Source organism: Varroa destructor, unplaced genomic scaffold (genome assembly GCF_002443255.2).
Source record: "Varroa destructor unplaced genomic scaffold, Vdes_3.0 BEIS01000003.1, whole genome shotgun sequence".
Taxonomy (NCBI): domain Eukaryota; kingdom Metazoa; phylum Arthropoda; class Arachnida; order Mesostigmata; family Varroidae; genus Varroa; species Varroa destructor.
The window spans coordinates 52,784,541-52,807,703 of NW_019211456.1; the positions used below are offsets into that span (position 1 = coordinate 52,784,541).

The 23,163-nt window shown below is 40.7% G+C and overlaps 1 protein-coding gene across 1 annotated transcript in view; it reads left to right on the forward strand.

Moving 5' to 3' along the window:
• The window catches only part of Snap25 (Synaptosomal-associated protein 25kDa), a 287,198-nt gene that overhangs the window by 18,529 nt on the left and 245,506 nt on the right, over window positions 1-23,163 (forward strand). Inside the window, exon 2 of the mRNA XM_022797715.2 lies at window positions 3,238-3,464. Within this exon, the coding sequence (XP_022653450.1) occupies window positions 3,387-3,464 (78 nt within the window). The 5' untranslated portion in view covers window positions 3,238-3,386. The remainder of the gene's footprint in view (window positions 1-3,237; window positions 3,465-23,163) is intronic.

Genomic DNA, 23,163 nt, shown 5'->3' on the forward strand with positions numbered 1-23,163 from the left:
ACATTATAACAATCTGTTTGATCAATAGCAGAAACCGAGAAAGTACAAAATGGTCCTATTGTGTTAGTTTTTCAGATTTCACTCATCATTTAGTTGATCAAAACTGGGGATGATAATGATGATATTGTAAATGATGGTGCCACGTTATACATTTTAATTGGTTTATATATCTTTTGTCTGTTGTGGGGAGATGTAGGCACGCGCGTTTGCAGGCACTCGTATTAATGGAGAAGCTTCAATGGATATTCCAAGTTACTACTTCTGGTATTATATTTGAATGTTAAGCGCATGATTCTCACATAAAAGGGTACGATTTGTTTCAATCCAAGATATATGTAGATTTTGAGAAACATAATTTTACTGATTTACCATATTAGGTCCGTTGCGTGATCAGACTTACTGATCAGACTGAATCCTCAGTGAGAGTAGTTTTATGCTTTTAATCTGCTCCGAATCAGCAGAAGAAGGTCTGTGGCATCCTGTCGACTCGATATGCATCCGTCTCGCCTATTAGAATGCACGAACTGCATCCAATGGAAACGCCAACTTTCGTTTTACCTATCGCCTACCGAGTGCGTGCCTTTTGGCTACATAGTAATCAAGCAGTTTTTAAAACGGGTGTCGATATTACTGCCACCGCAAGGGAAGAGGTCATCTTGATGCCCAAATGGGTCTACAAAGTTTTTGCTAGCGCCGGCTGATAAGTGGGTCTCGAGTTCCGTGCTTCAGATCTGAATTTGGATAACGAAAATTGGGCTATGCGCAATAATTTGAACGTATCTTGGTCAACTGAGGTCGACCAGCTAGTGGTTCAGTTGCGCTGCTCCAAATAGATCGCAAAATGGTGAAGGAAAAGGTAAAAACGGAGTCTCTTTGAATTGCATAGTGACTTGGCAAATTTGCGTTTCTTGGTCTCGTCTTCAGTCTCTACTCACATTGCTGCGATCCTTCCGACCAGGGCTGCCCAGATCTATCTAATGGGTTAACTACGTTCCCCAAATAGTTCCGTAGACTTGGCGGCGTCTATTACTTCAATTTGCGCTCATTGAAAGAACTTGTGCTCGGAATGAAAGAGCGAATCGAAGGATCAAAAAAAACACAAAAGGACAAAGAAAGTCGATTATGGTGGGCCTAGAAACAGCATATCCTCGAAGAGAGCCTCAGGCAAAAGGCCAGTACCTTCATAACACTTTCATCGTCTAAATCGTTCTCAATCTGTGAGTTGCTTTATAGACAGTCGTGTATGTGAACGCCTACATGCACCCTGATGCACAATATTTACATGATTTTATTATAAGGACGAGATCATACGATAAAAAAGGCCTTGGAGAGCTTCTACCCGAGGGACGTCGCTTGAAAATGAGAGGTTAGAGGGTATTGACTGAAGGAGCAATGTTTATAAGGTCTCAAGAAAATCTGAACCGTAGCAAGGAAAACGTACGGGCTCTGGTACACGATGTTCCAGGCGAGAGCTAATCTACATCAAAAAATAGAACTGAGAATATAAATATAGGGAAAACAGAAAGGGCGATAGACTGGCGCTGGAAAATATATTTTTATGGTTAAACAACGGAGAAACGTAGTCATCTATGAGATACAAGGCACAGGGAATACCGAATTTTGAAGGATGACAGTGTAACACAAATGGTAAATGTTCATAAGGTAAAAGTACTATAATTTCGGTGTAAAGTCAAGCCGCATCAACGCAAGCTACAAAGAAAGAAAAAATTAACAAAACTCAAAGATGAAAAAGCTGAAGAATCAAAATATAAACCTTATTTATGTGAGTTTTACATGTAGCCAAACCCATATTTCACTACAAGCCTTAGACGGATTAATTCATGGTCCAGTACTCGTTAAACAGACATTCGTCCCGTGACTCTTGTGTGGAAATTTTCATTTTGTGATATAAGTATCTTCCGATACGAACCTTAATAAATCTTCTTTCCTTGATCATGTATCCAACTTTGAGGTTTTTTTTGGCGTCGTGGAAATTTTCTAACAACAATTCGATTACTACAGAACGGTTATTTCCATCAAAAAACAATGTCCTTGATCTTCTTGTATAGCAATCGCGTAACGGATATTAAATGTGTGCCTGAAGACTTAGAACGTGTTTATTCGCTATGGCGCAGACATCATGTAAATGCTCAGGTGAGCAACGTGACCTTTTATTTACTAATGCTGAGAACCAGAGATGCTGCATTCGAAATCTTTAATGCAGCAATGAAATAGTTTGACTAAAGGCAATAATCTGCTTTTATCTATCACATCTATGGGTCAACGTCTCAAACCAAACGTGTTTTTGCGGCCGTTGTTAACCTCAGACAGACTGTAGCTTTATTTCATTATTTTACTACAGTTGAAACCTTCCTACTTTGGACAGTTAGGTTTGTTTATCCAGGCACCCGTGTCATGGCAGTACGTAATTCCTATGAATTATACAGTTATATATATATATTGAAAGCATAAAAAGAATGGCTTTGGTAAAAATGGCTATACAAATTCGATTCCGGGCGGGGGGGGGGGAGCCTACTCTGTCAGTCGTCGCAGGCAGATCAGCAGTCCTGAATGGAATTGCCAAATATAGTCACAGAAAAATGACATATGAATCAGGAGCTTCGTGGCACTTTATCGGACAGGTAAAATTCGACAGTTGGTATAATTTCTTGGAAGGATTATTCTAAACATAGGGCCATTACCCGGTTGGATTTAAAAAAATTCGAAGATTCTATTGGAGGGAGTAAATACTTAACGGTTTCATAGTAATAACATTGATGTTTGCTATATCGTTTTAGCTCCGTATGTCGGTGCATTAAATTAGTTATTTCACTGCATATAATAGATAAAAGGCGTAGGAGATTCGAAAAATCGCACAACTTACTACAAAGATACCATGTAAAATAGCAAAAAATAAACGCAACCTCATGGTATTAGACCCTGCTAACACTGATCAGCTGCTTTTTAAATACAAAATATTACGGGCACATGCTAAACACAACAGAGCTTGCCGAAGTTTGTGTAGTTAATATTAGATGAAGCCCGACCTTTAAAAGAGCGATTCATAATTGCTTTCGGTGTTGGATAAATATACTGCGGGCAGAATCAGATGGACAACAGAAAATCTTCCTCCTTGTCACCTGCAAAATACTGTCTCGTCAACATTGATATGATAAAACGCGTACGAAAACATGTACCCGTCTAACAGGTTACTGCACGTGTTATGTTTGCTTTCAGCACATTAAACGCTAGCTGGAGTGTGCCTTTTAAGAGGCACGACATCGACCCAGAGTTCTCACACGTTGTGGGCTCCAGCACTGCACCGTCGACGGGTGCAAATTTAGCTGTAAACAAGCTACCGGACAGACCAGTAAAAAGCCACAAGCATGGCTGATGCCGATCCCATGGCAGGAATGAGCGAGGGGGAGCAGTTGCAGTATAAGATCAACCAAACTGGAGATGAGGTAAGTCCTAAAAACGGGTATTGCCATATATTACAAATCACGGCTATGTTTCTTTTTAGGAAGTCTTAGGCACACATTAGCGAGTGGACACGTTTGACTCTATTATCATATTAACCTTGTTTTGTTTCGCTGCTGCCCTACTGGGTAAACTTCCGCTACCACGTGTCAGATATTTTTTCTTTGGCCGCCTTTCGACCAAGAGCACTTTTCACTCCTGAAGGTCCTTAGAACTATGAAAGCCATGAGGTGTAGTCGCTCGTTCCCATAACCACCCATTCACTGGATGTGTTGTTTATTGTTAGAAATTGGCAGCATTTTTACCTCTCCTAGATTTCCTCCTCCTCTCCTTATCAGAACTTTCGGATCGACAAGAAACACGTCTGATGGTGTATTCGATTTTGCATTGCTCTACGCATTTTTACCGATATCGCATATAGGGCCATCAAATGTATTGCTTGTTGGTTGTCATATAATAAACTCATCTTATCTGTCGTACGAACAGGATACATAACCTCGTAGTTCTACATACTGTAGATAATTGTACACGGTTTCACATAGGTCGTTTGCATTACCATTGGAACAGGAAAAAATATAGATATGGGTTGTAAACTTCTAAACCTGCCGTTTATTGCCACGCCATAGTGATAGCCTTCAGTAGCGGGTCTGACATGGCGAACGTATATTCAGATCTATATCCGTAGTCTATTTGCTTCAACGAACCCTGCGCTTGAACGTGGAATACCGTTGACTGAGAAAGAAGAGAAAAACTTGACTTCGAAGGAAATCATCGCAAGAATTAACTGTAATGGCGGCAGCTAGCCGCAACTTCTATTCAAATCGATGCTGATTAGTGGTATAAGGGTCGTGATGGTAGAACGTAACAAATACGGCTAGAAAAGTTGTATCATCATAGGGAAAAAACAATACAATTTCAATTCAACTTTTTTAAAAATTGATTTCATCATGTGCCGAATAAGTTTGGAGATCTCTTTAGTTCATTTGCGACCATAGTTGGTAATGATCGTCGTTGGTAACGTCACAGGCACCGCTATTCCAGGTGAACAGCCTCGAGTGAATAGCTCTGTATCTCGGCGATGTTCGCCTATAGTAAAAGATGTCTTTCCTCAGAATTAAAAAGTGACTGATGATCCAAAAATAACATGGTCTCTATGAATATGATTCATACAAGTTGAACTAGTTCATCACAGGATTTTACGCAAATTAGTAAGTAGAATGGAATAAAACTGTCTTATTAAGTATAAAAAGTTTCACTTTATATAAGAAATTCGGCACCATGATAGTAGGAAAGTAACGAAGATCCGGAAAACTTACAACTCTTTACATGTCTGAAACCCTTTAAGGTAATACATAGGTAATTTCGTTCAATTTTAAAGAAGTTTAAGTTTCCCCAATGAGGACGCGATAAGATTCGAATTAGACAAGTTGATTCTGTAAGCTATTTTGAGTCAGCCACATTGCCTACAGGAGGGTAGCTATTTTTAAGGGCTCGAAAAATGAACGCGAGAAGAGCTCTAAAACTGACGTACTCTAGAATTTTAAGAGTATAAAGATTTTTGTAAGGTGGAGACACAGCCTGTAATGTCAGAAAAATTGTGCCAGACATTTTAGAGGTGCAAATTTCAACTGATGAGAGGAAATGCTTCGGACTACGACAAAAGACGAAGAATTCCTGGCTTTCTTGAGTAAATATGTGGCTCACTTGCCTTGAGAGTTCATTGCGCAGATGTAAATGAACCGCTAGAGCCCTTGACATCGCCTTCAGGAGGAAACAAACAAAGCATATAAGGTGCTTATCGATTCCACGAAGTCTTTTCAGAGGCCGCCCTTTCGTGTGCTGTTTGCTTGCATCGAAGGAAAGCAAGACATTGCTATGCAATCGTTTTCAAAGTTAAAAAAGTTCTATTCCGCGATAATCGCCAACTTCAAAGAGTAGTTAAGCCGTGTGGATAAGCCACATCAAAGAGAGCATCCATGGTCAAATAGCAAATGTTCTGTTTTACTATGAATTGCAGAAACACCGGAAAATTTTCAGTACGACATGCTCCTAGTCCCAGTGTATCAATCTGGGCCTAAATATTAATCTAGAGAACTCAAATAGCTATGTATTACCCTATAGTAGCTTTTGGTACTATGCAGTTAATTAAATAAACCACCCGAAGCATTTATCAGAAAAAAAGGGTCGGTAAATATCGGCGTTATTTCTTTTAGAGTCAAGTATGAATATGGTACAACATTTAACTTGACACGGTTTCATTTGTACCGTTCGGAATATGACCTCTGGCATGACTGATTGTCATGGATCGGATTTTCAGAACATTTTCCATAATTACTGGAAGTAAACGCATACGGAACTCTGATGAAGTCTCTATTGATCCTGCAGCGTACCAAGCGTTTATTAGGTCAACCCCTTCAATTAACGCTGTTACTAGCTATTTCAAACATTGCATTGCCCACGGGAGTCGAGCAGAAGACAAAATTATTCGCATGTTGTTTACTAGTGTGTAGAGATCAATCTCTAGTGAGCACTTCAATGTTCGAGAATGCTGAAGTAGACACAAACCATGGAAAAGGATTGCCTCGGATTGATATGCTTTGCCAGTTAAAAATAATAGAACTACTGTTTCAAGTATATAGTAATGCTTAGTAGAAGCTTTGCCCTTGGCTGGCTTGAAGGGCCATTCGCTGTGTGACGGACGCACAAAGCTAATCTTAAGTCTTCCTTCCTGGTCCAGGGATAGTAGTAATTGAGAGCTGACCGTTTTAGTTTTATCGGTTTGCTCATTTTCAATATGCTATGGTAATTGACATGTTATTGACTTATTGATTGTAGCCTACCATCGATTAAACATGGACATCGGGTGCGTGAATTAGACCGAAACATTTAAAAATTGTCAAGCATTTAGTCTTAAGGGCTAATAGTTGGTACGAGATAGACAGATTAGTAAGTGGCTGCATATATCTTATTCTGAGAATGCGTTGTTATTACTTGAGAATAAAACATCTGATCCTCGCTCCGATGTCCAGCACGTATGTATGCTAAAGCGAAGAAACCTACATTAAGACCTTTCGTTTCCATCGAACGTTGCTATGTGCATGAAAGCTTCAGGTGTTCTTGTGACAACCGTTTAAGCCGTCCACTAAAACTAATGTTTTCTCAACCTATAAACCTGTTGGCGGCAACAAAAGTGTGGGGAAATGACAATGACTGATAGAATGTCTCACTACAGGTATCGTGCAGAACAATCGGTAGCAGATATGCAAGTAGAGGCCGTCTTATCGTTAGAATGACCGTCAATTACTTATTTTTGATTACATCTAAATGTTGATGGTATTCGTGTGGGACGGGAACATTTTGTATGCAGTAATAGAAGTTCCCACGTTTCGTTTGCAGCGACTTGTTATTTCACTACCGTGTCTTGTTGGTTTCATTGTGCTTTTAAGGAACACGCTTTTCTGTAGCGCTTGGGCCAATAATCTATCATCGATTTACAATTTACAAAAACGAAAATTATGCCATTGAAGTACGGCAGAACTTACCATTATTATTAGCTACGCTATCCTCTGGAACTATTGCCACCATCGAAATGGAATTATATTCCTTTACAGAGTCGGCAGATCATTGGATCTGTTTATAACAAGTTATAAAGAAGATGGGTTCGGCTGTTTGGGCTGATGCACGTGTACAATTAAGGCAGGTATGATCCATCAGATAGGCGGTTGGCCGATCCATTTTAGAAGATGTAGTTTTCGCCAAGGATCCGATCGATAGTTGAAAAGGTAGGCTTAAATGGAGACTCGTCATGTTGATCTGTCCAAGCAGGTAATGGGCACGCTTAGCTGGGCAATAGTTACCGCAGATAAAACATGAGCAAGTTTCCGCTCAGATAATTCCACCCGCGTCCTTATGGACGGCACGCCGACCAGTGTAATAACGTTGATCTATTGTGGCAAGCATTCATTGTTAGTAAGATTGTACAGAGGAAACAGACGATATTACAGATGCTGTTATATATAAATGTATTGAATCTAATTTAGGCTCAGCTAAATCACACATGTACGTGTATACATGCAGTATATACCTATTATCTATGCAATCGAAGTCCATAGGCATAATCTGTATATGTGTATTGACAACGATACTGACTGTTGAGGCCTGCACCCCTTGTTTGAATCTCTCTAAGGCTAATCATAGTGCTTTGGCAACCTTTTTTTGTGGATCGTCCGGAGCTGCTTGAAGAGACGCACTTTACTTTTTACGGCAATGATATCAAGGTATTGATGGTTATAAAAGTCCGAGCAAGAAAGAATTTTGCACATACGTTTCGACCATTGAACCTATCTTGATAAGAATGCGCTGGGGTCTGATATGTTTTTAGGTATCGAAAAATGTACGTTCGTGCCATTACGTACACTGCTAAAAACCGTTCAGCTAGACCGCGGAATCGATTGCGCTATTACGATCTTTATGACGTCACTGAATGCTAGGGCTATCGAAAGGCGTGGGCAACAGGGCTGCAGAGTCAACGACATCACATTCTATGCCATCCTACGTATGAATGTTCGCTCGTTCTGTATAAACTCTGCTTCTACCGCGCCATTATTGTTACTATAACCGTTGAACTGACAGATACATGCACCTCTTGGCTGATGACAGGCTTTAAGCAAATGGAATTTCTTAACTAATTATCGACCGTGACTTTTTATGGTATAGCTCCAGCCAAACTATCGACAGAGCCTTGCATGGCGGTTTGTTCATTCATACTATGTCAATGGTACTTTAATATTATTGTCATCAGTTGCTTTCAGGTCTTGTGTAGCGTACAGGGAAATCAGGAGTGAACGTTTGTTTTTCTTCTTGTAAAATAACCCATTTCAATGCAACGTATGTTGAGCTTACAACCTTGCTGCTTTAAGCAAAGTTATAACTAAACGCATGCCGGATTTTTCATCTCATATTGAATGATATGAACATGACACTCTTCAACCCTACGGTACAAGTTTAAACTCGGACAAAAGAAGATCAGCTGAAAGGACTAAGTTTTTCTTCCTCAACATCTATTGACCTAACAAGAAAGAACGTTATATTTTTCAACGTAGTTTCATTTAGACTCTTTCCCATCTTCACGTTGTAAATAAGCTACCTTAAGTCGAAAACTTCATTCATGAAACAAAAAAAAAAAACGAATTTATTATCAGTTTATTTCCTAGGTAGAATGTATGCTTATGACGAAAAATCAAATAGCTTTTATAGTTACGCTGCTACATAATATCTACGTGTAACTTTCCTTTTCGATTTTATCGGATAGGAACTTGTTAGTGTGATAATTATCGGTATATGGTAAAATCATCGACGACAAAAATTGCATGCAATCGTTAGGATCTTTAGGAAGCTTTACTTTATTCACTGCTTACAAACGCAATTGTCTCAGGCTTTCGCTAGATAGGATATTATTGTGTAAAAGTCTTCTCCGCCAGCGTTCTCACTTTACGGTAAACCAGTTCAGTGATTAGATACTAACCTCGTTGTTGTAACAATGTTTAGATGACTGATTCTAACGGTTATGCAAATATTTTCCGTAATAGTTTTTCCTAGTAACGTAAAGGGACGTTTGCCATTGCTGTCAACTTCTATCGACCGCCTGATAATAAGGCCCTAGCCGCCTTAGTTAAGGTCATAACTGCTTCCACATGATGGAGCTATCAATTATGGTTCTTTTTTTCTTTTAGTAGACCTTCAGCGCCGTTAAAAGGATATTCATTATGTTGATTATTAAAAGAAATTTAGATTTTTTTAGATTAGATGTATTGTGTTGGAGTTTGGTATTACAAACATCAGCATAAACCAAGTACCTATACAGACAGTTCGACCTGCCGTCTCCGTTTGTTTTGGTTAAGCGCAACTCCCGCAACGATCGGTAACGGATAGTAGAAGACAAGAAGTGTATTTTTTAGCGGACCCTATCCACAGTGGATCCCCAGTCCAAAATGACAATCGATAGAAAGAATGCTTTTTTTTTTTCTTTTTTTCACTGCTGGTCAACAGACCAACAAGCTTCTATACAACTTATCTTTCGAGGTCTGTGACCTTTCAGTTGACTTTCCTCCCATACAAGATCATGTAAGTGACGTGGGTTGTCGTCAGAATTGCGACTAGTGAGAGAGCCTTTGTCTACTAAAAGAGATTTATTTTTGAACGAAGGAAGTCTTCCTGGTTGTTCCGACGTGGCACTCCTCCTTCTCCTATTTTTACGTAAAAAAAATAAACATCTGGGTAAAAGGTTGGCGGAAGGATTGAAAGCAAGGTAGCTAACGCCTAGTGCTCCTTTTCTTAATACAAGTCTATACGAATAGTTCCTTTTTGTCTTGGTTATAAGACAGGATTAAGCGAACACAGGGACAAAAAGCGAAAATGCCAAAGGTATGATGATCGTTAGAAATTTAATATCAAAAAAGTAGGATCATAACGTTAGAGTTGTCAAACAGCGGCAACATTTCCCTTTTTCCGATTGGAAAGACAAAAGAAAGTGAGACAAAAAGTTGCGCTGTTACAATGTGTGTGTGCTGTCGATGGTAAAGGCCGTCGTGCTGAAGGCACGTCATGCGGCAGGGTAAATTTTAGATGCAGTGAGGCAGAGCGGGATGGAACCAAACTTTGTATGAGAAAGCAGGCTTTAACTTTCGAGCTGCTGCTGCTTGAATTGTTGCTTTAACCGGGGCATCTTATATTACCCCGTATTGCCTTAGGAGTAACAAGCAGCAGATAGACATGATGCTATACAAGGCTTGAACAGAAAGAGGGGCAACGCTACAGCTGGTGTAGAAGAAGCTGTGCGCGCCTCATGGGTGTGGTCGCAAATCTCCCACTTGCGGCTACTGAAAGGACAGGTCCTTATCCTAGGAAGAATCAGGGATGGAAGGCTGTTTTGAGTCAGGATGCCCCCATCTGTTGTCGGCATCGTTATCCTTTTAGCCGACAAGGAAGGGAAAAGGTGTGCGCGAGGTATAGTGGTTTAATGTCCGTTCCTTTCTTGGCTCCTAGCTATCCAGAAGGACAAGTTCCTTTCTGTGTGATCATTTTCTTATAAATTACCCGCGCGCTTTCTCTCCCTAAATACACGCGTGCGCACATGCGCACGTACATATTTCAGCCAGCGGGTTGTATAGGCTGTTGTGTTTCGCAGCTTTATCTAGTTTAAGGGTAATTTAATCTGGGAAATAAAGCTGCATTGAGACGGACCAAGTGACCGGGCAATAAGCGTGATACAGCTAAAAAGTACAAATCACAAAGATCCAAACAATGATATTATCCAAACAAGGAACTGGAGATTTGTTGATTGGAGGTCAAGATATAGTAACATAAAAAAAAATAGTCTTACAACTTATTGCAAGTTAGTTATTATCATAAGCAAATTAATGAATTTGTTTTTGCAAACTGGCGAATCAAACGACTTCGAGCAGTGTATAGGTTCGGTCCTGATGAAATTAGTATTCACGAAAAACGTTTTTCGTGGGAGCCATGATAAGCCATGTCAACACTGTACAATAAAAAGGTAAACGATAAGGACGCTCTAAGGGGCGAATGCCGTATTTTTCCTCACGTGAAGAAAGATGGACCTTCTTATTGCTGTAACTTGCTAAGAGTAATGGCAAGACGTAATTGGCTTTTACACGTTTAAGACTGCTGAATTTTGTCTTTCCGTAAGATTACGTTTAAATTGCTTTTCTACGGTCTTCATTTCGAATCGTAGGGATCCCATTGCTCCTTGTGGGGTCAGAGCAACTAACCAGTAGCCTCATCTACTTCACTAGCCAGCTCAAGCCCCGTTAAACTTCAGCTGACTCAGTGACACAAACAGGATTACAATTATTACCTCCTATGAAAAAACAGCTTTTGTGTGGTGTGTCTACTGCAGTATAATTACTGAGATACAAATTTTTCAATAAGTATATAATTGCTTCCTGCTATGTGAGGAACATATTTCTGAAAAAAAAAATGTAAAGGCAAAGAGCATGAATCCATAGATTTCGTGATCGTCCTATCTCATCGAGTTTTGGAGCTAGAAGGGCAAGTGTCAAACATACATTTGAAAGAAAAGGATGTGGTGTTGCTGACGTTTGCGTACCCTAAAGTACGAAACATCTCCAGGTGAGCCTGGAACGGCCCGACCCTTGTTAACCACGTAAAACAACGCTAGTAGGAGGCAGCAGCATCGTGAAGCCCCTCGGCCCATGGTGAGAAAAATGTTTCCTAAAAAAACATTAGTGACTATGGGTGCGGTGCCGAAAAAGAATATTTTCACTTTCGAAAATGACCTGTCAGAAATTAGGCAGTGTCGTGTGGGAAACACAGAAATATATTAATATCATTGATAAGGCGATTGCAGTGTTCTTATGGGCCGATTATCATGAATGACTTTGAGAACAGCAGATATATCAGTAAGGTAGAGAGTTTTTCGAGATTATAAAGTACTTTGCGATCCCGGTCAGAGGAACTGTGCTCTCGGCTCCTTTTTTTAGCCAGAGCTGTAAATTGGCAAATGCTATTATTACGAAGAAAATTGGTCAAGAAAATGCGAAATCCTCAGTTCTTCCGCTCTCCATATAACAGCTGCTGGTCGTTAAGGGTGAACGGTACAGCTATAATGGCAAGGTGACCGGAAAGATCGCCCGCAACATTGACAGAAGGATAAGGTCCTTTTTAGGCATAAGAATCCTGGAAAACGAAGGGTGAGGATCCAGAAGATGTTTACCTAAGAGAAATCGATGAAAAGAGCACGAGAGGCTTAAACAACAAACCCACCCAGCTCAACTGGACTTCCCAAGCCGAACGTTCTAGAAGCCGATTTAGCTTTAAAGGGACGAACCACAACGTTAGAGCGAAGCCAACGTTAGAGAACAGCTGATGGGAAAGGCAGCGCTAGACCGAACAGTTGGACCACTGCCAACCAGTCCTTCCCGCCTTAACGGTCGAGGACCTCATAAAGCAAGTCCTGGCAGCATTGATGACTAAAAGTCCGGCTGAATCGCCGCAGCCGCTCGCGAAGACAATCACTGAACTTGCAACGAGGCCAGATTAAAAAAAAACGTTTTTTTTTTCCAAAAGCTTTAGACAGTATAGACATTCTCGTGCTAATAAAACATTGGGCAACCTTCTAGTTTACCGCGTTACTGTTTTATGAACTGCCCTGCAATAAAGGGTAACAGACTAAACTAGCCAAGTGGAAGAATCTCTGCTTTCTGCAATCATAAAATAGGCAAGCTTACATCGTGCCTGGCGGAGAATAACGTCATCGCCCTGCGTAACCAGCGATTAAACCTCGTAGCAGCCGATACTCTGCTGGCTTATTCGAAACAAACGCATGTACTTGTAGACCCGAACCACTGCTCTGTAATTCTTCCTTTCCTCTAATCATTGCGGACGACCTTAATGCTCTCTTCGACCAGCCGAATTCGAGCTGCGCTACTTTAAAACAAACTCGCAGACTTTAGTTGCTGGGTAATTAACCTTACTTCCACACTGTTTTTTTTAGGGAAGTCACTGTTCGAATAAACCTTGATTATCGATATATTTACGACAAGGATAACCAGGGATAAGGTAAAGTTGCAGAATGAAAATCATGCTTTGTTGGAAGCGCAAACATTACGCATCTATAGCAATGGCGGTAGAACCCGCTATTTAGGTTGCACCTACGTAGGCTATCGCACGGCAAACCCCGTCGTGACGCCTAGGTATAGGCAAGCTTCTAGAGTGCACCTACGAAATTCGCCATGTGTCTGACGTTATGATTGTCGAAACTTAGAGACAACATCTGGTTGAAGTTCTCCCCCTTACGGTACGGTCCTCCATTCTGGAAGCGTGAACCACGGTGCAATTAACCTTGAGTTTTGCCTGGGAGGCCCAGATGATCTTCAGGTATATGATGGCCAAGATAGCCCGAGTTTTTTCCTTTAACCTTGTTTTTCAGACGACCTGTCGACAAAAGTATGTGTCGCAAGGGCAAACATTTTTTAGACGGATCGAGATTCGCTCAGCTATCGTGTAGCTAACGTATGACGGCAGCTCACCCGAATGGCTCCTCGGCCGTCATGAATTGTGACGTCAAAAGGGCACTGGCCAGGTCGCACAATCCACTATGAGCGGTGTTCGTCCACTTCAAAACAGTCTTCAACTTGGGCGCTCAGAGGCAAGAGGATGCTCTCATTGGTCGAGTTGGATGCTATAAATGTGCTCAACCTTCTTGCTGTGATTTTACAATAGAACAAGATAACCATCGACGACGGAGTGGCCGAACTCCGCCTTTCATACAGGTAATTGTCCTGGTTCAGTGAGACAGCCTAAGCCTACTTTTATATTCCATGTTGATGAAAATTTTACCTTACGAAATAAGAAAGCTAAGGAATTCAGTCGAAATGATCTTGTGTACAGACGATTTTGTGATATATGGCTTATATAAGTGCAGTGATATATAAGCTTTGTCATATGTACATGCAGCAAATTCTAGCTTAGCTCCACCCGCTAATCACAGATTTGGAATTGCTCGTAAACCTGACCAAGATGGATATCTGAAGTTTAGAAGGGGAAGCAAGACAGCAGCTACTAACCTGATTACCCTTTACTTATGTAAACAGGTTTTCGTACTTTTGATTTCTGTTTGGTAGACGCTTCACTGTGCATGTCCCCGAAAAGTGCAAAAGGCAGTATTGGCCATATGGGCAATCAGATCTCCCCATCGCTGGTTCCTCACAGCCGCTTTCGACTTGTTCGACCTCAAAACAGTTGTGATCGTAACGAATGGGACACGTCTTATTTAGAAAGATCTTGCAATAGAAAACCTCGAACTAGTAAATCGCATCAAAGTCTCCTTCCTCACAAAAGCGCTTAGACTATACGTAGTCACACGAAATCGCTTCGCGTATCTCCTAGCCAATTCGCCAGTGCTGTCTAAAGACCTTTCTAGGTTTCGAGTTTTATGTTCGGCATCGCCTTTAGGCATTTCATCCCGTCCGAAAACCTATGTCGTCGCTTCAGGCTTCTAGTAAAGGAAGCCCTCAAGACCAATCTTAAGAACTAGCAGAAGAATCGCGGAGATTAGTGGGGATTTTTTCTTGAGGACGCGATGAGGAACAACGAGCAGAAAGGGACGAGCCGGCTAAATAGATATAGCGTTGCTGATTTTACCATATGTGGGTTCCATCGTAAACTCTGCAGAAAACCAAATCTCCATGAGTCTGACAACGCATGTAGGCGCCACAGATCCGAGGGAAACTGTGATAAATATCAGGCCACTGATGGTCCCTTGATACTACTATCTTTTAAATTATTTATATGAACTCAACAAGACTCATACAACCCATATGAAGCAAAATGCTTTAAATGTTTCAAATGGTTATAGATACTCACTCTGATATCGGGACATTGTGTTGCTAACCTGTTTATATTAAATTTTCGACTTCTACTAACAAAAGCGAACGAATTAAATTCGATGGACTGACTGAAATTTCCTAATGGGTATAAAAATTGCTGAAAGCAGATAAATTCTACTCATTTCTATTGTTTGAAAGATAAAGCCTATTAGTATTGTAAGTCGTTTCAAGTGATGGGGTCTCTGCCTGCTGCCTGAGACTCCAAACGGTGCCTTAGCTATCAAATTGTTTAATTTCTTCTTAATAAAATCTTATTACATATGTATACGTGTAAAAGGTTTTTTTTTTGTAAAACGATGTTAGGAGTCCTGTATTGCGACGTTCAAAATGGCTTGTAGGAACCTTTGTTATATAGCTCCGGGCGTTCCTTAGAACGATGTTTTAGCCTGGCAAAAAGCCAATTTAAGACGAAAGAGTGTCTTAGGAGTCCGGAGTGTTGAATCCTTTGCCGTCGGATATCGAGCGCACGCTACTTACAAATCGAATTTCGCAATCAAGTTACGGCGAAACGATTCTAACTTGTTTGCACTTGAACGGGTCCCACCAAGTGTACTTTTGGAAGTCAGCGATACAAACATATTAGGAAATGCGGGATGTCGTGCTCTGCAACAATAAGTAACTGCTGGCTAAAATTGGCGATCAAGCGTCACAAACAAATTGTGGTATGTGATAAAACATGGGCTAGATGTATGATATGCGCAGGCTTATCCCCATTTGAGAAGATTCGAGAACATGATGTAAATGAAATGAGTTCATCATATTACTATCAAGGTGTATGAAGCTTGCTGCGTAGCCAATAAGTCAACAACGGGTCGTGTGGCGACCCGGTGTTTAGATGGAAGCGTTAGTGAGTTGCAACAGTCGGCGTTGCCGGAGGCGAAACGCATAGTCGGCGAAATCATTGCGCGTACTAGCTCGCTGAACACGCTTTGACGCACGATTAATATCGCACGCAGCTCATACAGCGTCTGTCAATTGTCAGCACGTTCCCGTGCCATCTGTGTTTAGGTAGTATGGCGATCTATTTTGGTACACACCGTTCTTTTGTAGCTAGCTTACTTATCGTGTAGGCGAGGCGCGGCATGCTTTGCAGCTTTTGAATCGCTCTAAATACATGCTAGTTCGCCTACTTATACTAAAAAGTTCTACAAAGAAAAACTTGTCAGTTAAAATTATGTGTCGGCTAGTCGTTTGGCAGAATTTCAGTATTCAGGATGGAAAGTATTGCGTTACGGCGCTTTGCCCTAGAACCTCCGGCCATTTATTTCTGAGTATCTCTTGCATTGTTGACTAGTGTTTTATCATAGAGCATGTGCCGATAAGACATAAATCGTTGGAAAGAAACCGCTATGTTTCTCATTAGTGACTCAACTAAAGACCCTCAGTAAGGACTCTACAACGTTTTGGATCTCGGTTCGTTTGATCGTAGAATTAGGTTTCCCCCAATAGCACTGCACGTAAAGACTAGAGTAACATTGGCACTGGCTTATGTTTCGGGCTACGAGTCCTCTAATACAACGGTTTTTCGCATTATCATCTAAGAATCATATTGTTATTAGTCATTGTCGTCTTTTTTAGTTCCTTCTGACCTTAGATTCCAGCTATCCTAAGCACCAGTAAAATGTTTATGTAAAGGCAGATTTCGAGTAGTCTGTATTATATTCGTTAGACCTGCCCAGTGCTTTGGAACGATAAGGCCCATCTATGTGATGTAATATAAGTCTGGACAAGCATTTGCAGTAGGGTTGGTTTCGTCGATACTCTTCTGACATACCTAACTGAGCTACTTTCTTAGCTACTTAACTTAAATCTGTATACTACGTTGTCAAAAAAATACGTGCTGGGATTTGCGTTAAAAGTTTTTAACAAAAAGATTAATGAAGTGTTCATGCCATTCGACTTCAATTAGTGCGACCCTTAAAAACGGTGACGTAAGCACACATCGAGACAGAAAACCGACGCAAAAAGAGAAAGGCATAAAGTGCGCGTGTTCCCTTTTCCACTGGTCACAATACGGGCTGATTTTCTCTACATTTGACTGCAACTAGAACTCACATTAAAAGTAGGACGATGTATGTTTGTATTCAACTTCATTGCGTGATGGGGGGAAACGTAGCAAAAATGTATCAGGAACAACACGTGTCACCTAGCAAGACCAGCTAGCGTTTGATTCTTCCGCCAAAGGAAAAAGTAGCGCTAATGCAAACCCGTAACCTATGGATTTACGTCCTTCATTAATTTGATTATTGGCTAAGTCAGAATTTGATGTTTGCTTGTGTTTACAAAGCAATTTGTCACTTATTGCATGAGACTTAGGAGCGAAAGAGAAGCTCTCCTTAGCCGTCAGTATAATGGGAACGTCTCGCAGCGAAGCAACTCCAACTAATCGGCAAATGTGAACAAGAAGAAAATTTATGACGAGATCTTTTCATTTATCTAGAAATCGCTAAATTTGTAGAAGCAGCGTGATCTGGGCCGCTATTGCGTATCTATTTGATGAATAGCGTGTCATCGTAACCAGAGCCAACAAGCATCCTGCCGCTTAGGTTCGAATCTCAGCGTCGACAAAAATTAGTTCCAGTTACTTATAATTAGGAAAATAAAATAATTAAGGAAAATAAGGAATTGACAACATCGTTAAATGTATAAGTCATTAAATATTTTTATAAGGTTAATAGACGCCTGTATAATTGCTCCGCCATTTTATAAGTCTGTTAGAGAAACCTCAGATGAGTTCGGCAAGGCTTGCTCCGGTTAGACCCCCCAAAAAAGGGCAATTTCTTGATGGTATACCCAAAAATAGTTGATTCTAAAAACCCGTTTGCGTAAAATGAACAACTGGTAATGCCATAGAAAAAAAAAAACGCTGCCATTTGAGTGTTTGTGTACAGTTGCTACATGCATCTATGTAAGTTTTATCGTGCACAAACAGCGAAAAATTCTACTTGGTCGCTGATTCGTTTGTTCCCTCGATGAGTTGTCTCGAAAAGTCGTCGAAAAGCTTCTAAGTCAGAAGCTGAGAGATAGGCGTGAACGCGCATGAACATGGATAGTTGTGGAAAATGAAACTAATGATAATTCCACTATAATTGGAAGTGACTAGCTGGCGCCTCGTCTTCTAGGAAAGACAGCAGCACGCCAGGCGCCAAGGGATAAAGGCTTTACTTAGATGGCACCTATGTAGAGGTCATATTTTGGCAACACAGAGCAGAAATAAGGGTGACAAGGTTCCTCTGGTTGTTGTAGAAAATTGTAGAAGCGCCTACCCTTAGCAATACGGTTTTTTTTCATGTAGAACTGCACATTGACGTAACTCACCAGCTCGTAGACACCCATGAGCTTACATGAATATAAGCGGTAAACGGAATGGTGGTTTTTGAACGCAAATAAATCAATTATTGTATACCTTCACAACGGTCCTGATACTTGCCTCACATACCATGGTCTTGGACTAGAAAAACTAGCGCGCACCATTATTTAAAGGGGTGATCGCAAATGTGTGAGGTTAAAAGTGGCAAGTGACATTTTGTATCTTTTAGTAAAATAAAGGTCACTATTACTATTTCGCCCATGGGCAAATGCTGTTGATTACCATCAGAATTATGTCCGTGTGTAAAGGCTTAGGAGTTCATTAACACGATGAAGTCGATTTATTTATTACTTAACGTATGTAAACAGTAACATACAATCAACTCGAAATGTGTCTTCAGTGTAGATATGATATCCAACAAGGATTCGTGTTCGCTGAGGTGATCGGGATAGGTTATTTGTGTGGAGATTAGAGCCCTAATAGCTGATATCCCACATCATCAAACAACTTGTTGCATGTTACAAGTAATTAGTACCATCTGTTCTGTTCCTTTCTGTGTATCATATACCCATCTTAGGTTCAGACACCTATACTGCCTATGCTACCGTCTTGGGCCTAAGCTGACGTATCTAGCCGTAGACGTTTTATTAACCAACCACTTTGGATGCATATATTTTATATGGATACACATGATACTAGCTATGCAAATAGCTTATCTTTTATTCGTATCATGTAGAAAGAGCATATTGAACTAAGATGAATAACATCAAGTCTATAAACGGCCGATTTTGTTAAATTATTTATTTAGAAGCGTGCGACAAGTACTGATATTGGCATCGCAAAAATCTTCACCTGTCAGCCAGATTGTTAGTGCTATCGATCCGCAGGTCTGCTACCCGCCATATTGACTACATACAGCGAATCGAATTAATGTTTAATCCGCGAGAGAAACTTTCTATCTGAAGATAACAAAACCTCAACGAGTAGAGAGAGGGCTTCTCTCAAATAATATACGCACAGTCTCTGCATACGACTATGGGAAAATTAAGGCATACGTCAAAAAGTATGTAGAACTTTTTGCCCATGCTTGGAATTAACTACCCGTAAAAGCTTCGGTCTCAGTGCGAACTCTGCCACGGCGTAACTAAGCAAATGATGTCCCGGAGAAGTCCTGGTTCATTCGTGCTTAAATTAGTTTGGAATGAGTTCGTAACATACTCAGCATGTGCGAGCATGCCTTATTAATTCACCCTGTATCAGGATAATTAGTCGACCGGAGAATACTTTTACTAATCAACGAAAAATATGGTCTGTTTATCAATTTAGTATTCAAAATGATATACTTTCTTAGAAAAAGTTCACTTATAGAGGCTTATTTTATTACGTTTATATACACGTATGTAATGTTTCATCTTAAGAAGACGACATATTTTTCTATGCATGCAAAAAATATAATAGCTCAACGTTTGTCTGTCTTTCATAAACTTACTATTGCATTTACAGAATTCAATTCAAGGTTCAATTGCAACGGCACCATAAACTAACTGCTCGAAATATTTACGACGTAATGGCTGTCAGGAAAGAAAATTAGTAAGGTTTTTTTGTCCTCTTGTCCAAAACCTTTTGTCCGACAAAAGGTAATTTTCCGACAAAAGAAAACCTCGATTAAATAAAATCTTAGGTCTAGCGTATTGCAGTAAGAGCCAATAGGTCTATCATTCTTTAGTGTTTTTTTTTATCGTGGGACTAGTAGAACGTTGTAACGTTAACAATTCTTAACACCTTCTGCTACGCCAATGGGCCCATGTACTTACATCCGTGCATCTCCATATAGTCTACTGTATATAGAAATCGTTTTGCTTACTCAATTAGCATGAGAACAATCCGAAATTTGCCTTGTAAGAGTTCCGAAAAACATAAAAATAGAACTGTCTGGGAAATAGAGGTTTGTCAGATATAGTTTAGTTCTTTTTGGTTACTGTATGCAGAAGTAAATTGTTGCCAGTCGCCGACTGTGACTACGGCCCACCAAGTTGATCATAATACCAACACAATACGACAATAGCTGCAACGGTGATGTTGTTGTACGGGTACTACGATATTACTAGTAGCGCTCTGCTGCCGTGGCCTTTCGCCAGTATAATGCACGCGCTACTAGGACGAAAACGCCACTGCTGGTCGTAAGGTAGTAATGTGCCGGACACGTTCAGATCCTACGCCCCAATGGCAGCATTTACGTGGCGCTACGCACCGTCAAGACAACGGACGACCGCCGTAGCAGCAATGACGCACTATGGCATTGTGACTTCTGATGACCTCCAGATCCGTTCACCTCCTGTAAGACACGCGGACAAAGCCTGCAGACAACTAGAGCGGTTTTGCATCTGATAACGGTAGAACCAGATCCAGCGAGGGCTTACTATAGGTGAAATTCCTAGCGCGCTGCAGTAGCTGAAGCACTATTTATTTTTTCATAATATGTAAGGCGCAAACGGTCCATGTCATTTGTCGATGGCCAGTTCCGGCAGGCTTAGCCCAACCCCTTACGGTGCAGAGCCTTGCTAGCACTTAGGAGTGATTAAATCATATATAGCGAGGGTGCCAACGATGGCTCTTGGCTTCACTCTCTGCAACAATGTCAGCCCTATTTATTGTTAATCGGCATAAAGGGCGGAAAATAAAGGGAAAATTAGCGTGTTTTATATGGCGAAACGTGATCATGCCTTGAAAGCGAAGGTTTTTTTCAACCTATATTTATTTTCCTTGACATACTAAATATTTATATATGTACGTATGTTATTTTGTAGCCACTGAAACTCGTTGATTCAGTCACCGCCATCGCCGGCTACTGCACCCTATTTACAATAAAATGGGCAGATTCTATTTAAAAAGGACGGGCGGGTTACTACGATGTGGTCCCCGCCAAGAAATTTCCTCTCATTAACATAGACTGATACTAAGCATAAGCATAAACAGCTGAAGACACCGTTAAAGAACGATGTCGAAGACTGGGTGATACTGGTATCTGCAGCTAAATATAAATGTGGAATAGTACGAAAACGGAATGTCTACAGAGTGGAGAGGGAAAATTATGGCGGGCTATTTATCGTAGCGGATGTGCATTCATTTTCTACTATTGGCGCCAAATAAATGCCGGTTCTTTTTGAAACAAACAGCAAATTAGTTATGGCCAACAACAGTGCGTCCTTTTTGGAAGTCGCACAAAGACCAGTTATTATCCAATCTTTCCACTTTAGACGAACCTCTTATTAAAGCTTTTTTACCGGAAATGGGCCGCCTACGTTATTGCCAGTTTTCATACGGCCTCTGAGAAATTCATAGGAAGCTTTGATTAAAAAAACGAGAAATTCCCAATAAACTCGTAAGAGCTCGAATTAAAATGGCCCAAAAAGCTCTACGTACAGCTGAGTTTTTAATACTGATAGTGCCATTTTGGGGAAAAGATATCAATTGTAAATCATATCGTCCAGATAAGCTGCCGCGATTAGTCTTTTTGAAAATGTTTGAGCTTTTTCGATTTTCTGACTTGTTTCGGATGTTCCTCTTTTTCATTCATTTATTCATTAAAGATTGTTGATGAACAGTTACATTTAGACTTAAATTTTTCGAGTTTGCCGTCCGGCACCATTGTCAGGCTTTCAGTCAAGAGGCTGGATCACAACAAAAAACGATCTATATACACGACTAAATTCGAACTCAGACCGCCACGTGTCTCTCAAGTTCCACACGCGAACTCGTTATTTACTGCGCCATCATCGGGACAGGAGGTTACATCTGCTGATGACCAAATGGAAGTAACATGAGGGAGGAATAAACTAAGTGGAGGAAAAGGTTTCAGGGAAGTTTGCAAGGGCGTGAGAAGTTCGTAGCAGTGGGCACTGCGGTTGTTGCTGAACCTGGAAACTGCTGCTAACTTGTGTTCAGAGAAGTGTGCGAAGGGAGTTAGTTGGTAATTATATGTATTAAATTCAAAGGCCTTATGTGCGTGTTTTGCATTAGTATAAGTTAGATTTGACAGACAGGAGCGAGCTAGTAACGCTAACGGACGGTGGACCCGCCTGGTCTGTTCTGATTGCGCCAGCAATCTGTGGTAGAACTTGACGAATTAGTAGGCAAAGCGAATAGCGGTCGTGTTGACAATCGCAGTGAAGTACTGCTAGCGATACGTTAAAGTATGCATGATGGCATCTTTTCTGTGTTGTCCGTAGTACTCGTCCGCTAGCGCTGACCGCAATCCTATCCATCCGCGTATCTACGTATGTGTCGGCTTGTGTATATCTTTCGTTCGCTGTTAATGTCTCCTGCTCATGCATTAGCATTATGTATTGCCATGTGCCGCCTAACGCATACGAACAGGAATCCGCCAATCGTCATTAACTGGTGGCCTCGAGAAAGTCAGGACATGGGCCTACTGGATAAAACTGGATAAGATGTGCGGTCGTTTTCGACCAAGAGTTGACACCGGGGGATAGACGGGGGACAGAGAGAGTAACTTAATGGAAACTGAATTTGCGGTGCGGTATGAACGCTATTGCGGCAATAGCGACTATAAATTTATCTGTGGAATGGCATTGCCAAAGGTTTGCAAATATCAAAGAAGAATGCATTTGAATTTGTAAAAAGTAGGAAACAATTGTGTACTGCGCATTTGATGTTTGTTATTTATATTTTCAAGAGACTCCCTAAGAAATACAAATAGGATTATTTGTTTTGTAATTTTTCGTTAATATAGCCTCCACTGAGAAAGGCGCTTTCGCTAATAAAAGTACCCCTGTTACCTTTTACGGCGGTGTTCAAATCATTTAGAGGTAAACATACGAGCAGATTCATGTCGAGGGCAGGATGAGATGGCGTCAAGTACCAAATACTCAGTATTATCCAAGAATATAACGTCCGGTCCTGATACTCGTTACTTTTTCCTTA